This window comes from Solanum pennellii, chromosome 3 (assembly GCF_001406875.1).
Source record: "Solanum pennellii chromosome 3, SPENNV200".
NCBI lineage: Eukaryota > Viridiplantae > Streptophyta > Magnoliopsida > Solanales > Solanaceae > Solanum > Solanum pennellii.
Genome location: NC_028639.1, coordinates 58,911,808 through 58,916,547, shown reverse-complemented (window position 1 = coordinate 58,916,547; position 4,740 = coordinate 58,911,808). Strand labels below are relative to the sequence as shown.

Sequence of the window (4,740 nt, the reverse complement as noted above, 5' to 3'; positions counted from 1 at the left end):
CACAATAAAATAAAAGGATACAAGTGAAGTCTATAACATAGAGAGGAAATATATTTAAGTAGAAACCTTGAAGAAGATCCTAATACTTATACTCGGTGCAAGGATTTAGACGTGTAACAATAAAATTTGACGGAGAAACTTAGGCTTTATTATTCTATGTGTGGTGTGGCTGAGGTTTACTATTCTATAATAGTACACCCGATAATTATTTGACACGTAACTCAAAGAGATAATTCAGAATTTTTTATTTATTATTTTTTGTAAGATCACTATATTTTAACTTTTATTTGAAGTTATACTGAATTAGATCAATTGTTAAATAAATAGTTATTAGAAAATATATATGACAAGTATTAAAAGTTGTTTTTTGTATTATGTTAAATGCTTAAAATAATATTGATCAAAACTTATAATATTTGAATTTCGAAAAGAAACATGTATCACTTGAATCTGGGTAAATAAATTTTATACTCTTTTGGATGAAGAAGAAAATATTTATAATACTAGTTCTCAAATACGTGGAACGCACGTGTATGTCGCGCTAAATAATTTTTTTTTAAAAATAACATTAGATTAAATTTGCAATGAGTTATATGAATTTGAAAGGGAAAATTGTATTTTGTCTGATTTAAATGGGATTGTTATGTTGATTCAATGGAACTTATCTTCTCTACTCTCTCCAAAGTTCGTAAAAATCTAACACTGTAACACCCCGTAACCAAAACTGACCAAAAATTAGTTTTTCTGAAAAATCTGCAGGTGCTAACAACGGTGGCATCGACGGACCGTAGCCTGAGCCACGGTCAATCCCGCACAACCGTGGATGGGATCAGAAACTCCCAAAAGTTTCTGCCTAGAAAAATTGGTTAAGTCTTGGACGATGGACGGACTTACGGTCCGTAGGTCAAACGACGGTCCGTAGTCCATGACCGTCGATCAAGACTCCCTTCAACCATTTTCTGACAAGAGCTATGGATGACCAGCATGGTTTGTATGTGGACCTATGGTCCGTAGGTGGAAAATTAGCAGACAGTTAAGGGGAAATGTAGTTGGGTCAACTTAAAATGATCATAACTCCTATCACAAAATGAATTAGGTCTCTCATGACCTACCCACAGATAGATAATTGAATTATCTTTTCATAGCCACCGACCTTGCTAAAATCAAACCTCCGAGTAAAAAGTTATGCCCATTTTAGTAAAGGCATGTCGAACAGGCCCTCACGATGGACCCAACGACGGGTCGTCGGGCGCACGACGGACCGTCAGTCCTGGCCATCGTGAGGCCCGACAGCAACCTTCCCAGGGGTCTTTTTGACCCTTTCCACCCCGTTTAAACCCTAAGTTACGTCGTTTTCACCCTAAATCATAAGATTTTAGTTAGTTTATGCCTAGAAACATAATTAAAACATATCCAAGTTAAATCATTAAATCAAAACTTAGAAAATTAGAAGCAAGAGAGGAGAAAAAAAGTCAAGAACCCTAGTTCAAGAATGCCACAAGCTCCAGCAGTTCCAACCCCGAAACTTAAGTATTTTTCTGTGGATTTCATCACCAGGTATGTGGGATTTCACTAGTGGGTTCTTTCACCCATTGGGTCATTAGTTTCAATCAGTTCTTGACTCTCTTATCATGATTAAACCAGGGTTTCTAGAACTTTGATATAACTTCATGAATTTTTTAAATATGTGTTCCAAATCAGATTATCATGTTATTACTCAGATTATCGCATGAATTTCATAACCCTAACTTTGTATTTCTTTAGTTCTTGAATTACACATGCTAGGTCATATATTTCAGACACTTCAGATATATATGCCTCAGTTATAAATGCATAATTACCAAATTGATTGTTGCATTCTCAGTTTGCATGTTCAATTTTGAGCTATCCAGTATTTACAAAAATTCAGATATAATCAGTTAATTTACAGAATTCATTGGAAGTAGCATAATACCAAGTTGGACTAGGGTTTAGCGTACTCGATAGTTCCAGAACTACTAACCGAGTAGGTTGTAAGTCCCCTCTGTGGGAAATAAATTTAGTGATCACGCCAGCATGCCTTTATACCTTTGGTAGGGTATATTGGGTCCTCTCGATGGGGCGTATACATTGGACTCCACATTTAGCTCATGTGGTTTTATTATTGGTTATTAGTAGCTCCCACAGTTCAGTCAGACTCTTTGCGTTGACCATTTATCAGTATATTCAGTATTCAGTTTCAGCATGTTATAAATTGGTCATTGCATTCAGTTAGCTCAGAAATCAGCACATCATGTTCAGATTATTATACTTGTTTTTGTGCTTGTTTAGTTATGTTTTATTTCAGCTTTACTTTATCCTACATGCTCAGTACCTTTCAAGTACTGACTCATACGTGCGCTACATCTTCTCGTGTTGTAGGTTCATGTTCAGCATCCAGATCACGCATAGATCGATTTACCGATCTCCAGCTCAGCAGATTCAGTGGTGAGTCCTCATTCTCCAAGGACAACAGTCATGAGTTCCATTTTAGTCTTTAGTCATTTAGTTTCAGTTTTTTCTAGATTTAGTTGGGGTTTGTCCCAGTATTTCTAGTCTAGTTTAGAGGCTATTTTCAGACATAGTTAGATTCAGCTTAGTATTGAGTTAATATTTCTTTTGTATTAAACTCATTATTTTCAAATATCTCAGTTATAGAATATGGATATTCCACATCTTTTCATTTTAAGTATGATTTAGCTTCCGCAACAGTTTATTATCTATAGTATGCTTATGATCATGCCAGCAGGGTTAGCTTGGGATCACTTGTTGTCCTAGGTTCCGTGTCCGCGTCTCGGGGGTAGTTCGAGGCGTGACAAACACATATGACAAAAATATTTTCCTCTAACTTTGAATGTATTTCTCTTTCTTCAAAATCTCATCATTCATCAATCTACAATTCGAACTATTCCAAATCTTTAGATTGTTGAAAAGTGATTCAAAACAAAGTTGGTTACTTTGGTTGAACTAGTCTTCTGCTTTCTATTAGGTAGTTTCTTAGTGTTGCTGAAATAGTGTTTCAGTAGGTTATAGGACCTATATTTTAGGATTAGTTATTTATTTCTTAGCCTACATATCATATGGGCATATTTTGTTATTCTGTAACTTCCTATCAATAAGAAATTAAAAAGTTGTCGCATAAGTTTTTCCCTTCTCTTTTTATTTCCAGATTCTTATACTTTTTTCTCCAACAAATTTGGCATCAGAGCCAGGCATGACATCTAACGGTAGTTAGTTGAGTGTGGCACAACCACTTATTTCTGTCTTCAAGGGAGAAAGCTACGAATTCTAGAGTATACTTATGAAAACTATACTCGAGTCTCAAGATCTTTGGGACTTAGTAGAACGTGGATTTACAGATCCTGATGAAGAAAATAGGCTACGAGAGAACAAGAAAAAAGACGCTAAGGTGCTGGTGTTTATCCAGCAGGCTGTCCATGACAACTTTTTTTCATGAATCGCAACAGCAACTACATCGAAGCCTGGTCCATTCTGCCGAAAGAGTTTCAAGGAGATTAAAACGTCATTGAAGGTGAGACTACAATCACTTCGGCGTGACTTTGAAATATTGATGATGAAAAGTGGTGAATCTATTGCTAGTTTTCTGTCAAGAGCAATGACAATTGTCAGTCAAATGAGATCATATGGAAAGAAGGTCACTGATCAGATTATTGTTGAAAAGGTATTGAGAAGCTTGAATCCAAAATTTGATCACGTAGTTGCGGCTATCGAAGAATCTAAGGATCTATCAGTTTTTTTCTTTGATAAACTGATGGGATCTCTTCAATCTCATGAGGCAAGAATCAATCGTTCAGTTGAGAAGAACGAAGAAAAGGCATTTCAAGGAAGAGGAGAATTTCGCGGTGGTCGAGGCCGTGGTTATGGAAGAGGCAGAGGAAGAAATATTGGGCATATGTCATCACTGCCATCGCTATGCGCATATAAAGGCTGAATGTTGGTTTAAAGATCAAAAAATGAACTTTGCAGCAGAAGAAAATGAGGAAGAGAATTATCTTTTATGGCTTGCATTGATACAAACCATAAGCCAAGTGATATATGGTTCGTAGACAGTGGTTGTTCAAATCATATGACAGGGGCCAAATCTATATTCAAAGAACTTGATGAGAAACAAAAAAAATAAGGTGCAGCTAGGCAACACAAAAGGGATGCAGGTTGAAGGAAAATGCAAGGTGGTGTTAGACACTAGCCATGACAAACTAAAATGTTGGATGATGTTCAATTCATACCAGATTTAGGATTCAATTTGTTAAGTGTTGGACAACTTATGGCTGACGGATTTTTTCTTTTGTTTGATAATGATGCTTGTGTCAATACAAATAAGAAGTCGGGCAAAAAGGTTTACATCACCAAGACACCAAACAATATATTTCCGACGGACGTTTCTAACATGGACAATTTTGCTCTCGCTGCAAGTGCAAAGGATGAATCGAAGCTATGGCATTTGAGGTACGGTCATCTCAATATAAAGGGCTTGAAATTGCTAGGTGATAAAGGTATGGTTCTTGGATTACCAAAAATTAGCTCTCTTGATGTAACGACCTGTTTAGTCGTTTTGAGCAGCAGATTTTATTTCTGGAAAAACTGTGTGAGTCGACGGAACCCACGACGGACCGTCATGGACACGACGGGCCGTCGAGGGGGTCTCGTTCCAAAAGACTTAGACTTCTGAAATTTGGGTACTGAAATCGACTCTCTGAACTT

The 4,740-nt window shown here is 36.6% G+C and overlaps 1 protein-coding gene across 1 annotated transcript; it reads left to right on the top strand.

Moving 5' to 3' along the window:
- The first annotated feature begins 971 nt into the window (after positions 1-971).
- Positions 972-3,970, top strand: LOC114076508. The gene is made up of 3 exons (XM_027915621.1): positions 972-987; positions 2,401-2,466; positions 3,486-3,970. Exons 1-3 carry the CDS (start codon positions 972-974, stop codon positions 3,968-3,970), a joined length of 567 nt encoding a protein of 188 aa, XP_027771422.1.
- Positions 3,971-4,740: the final 770 nt, after the last annotated feature.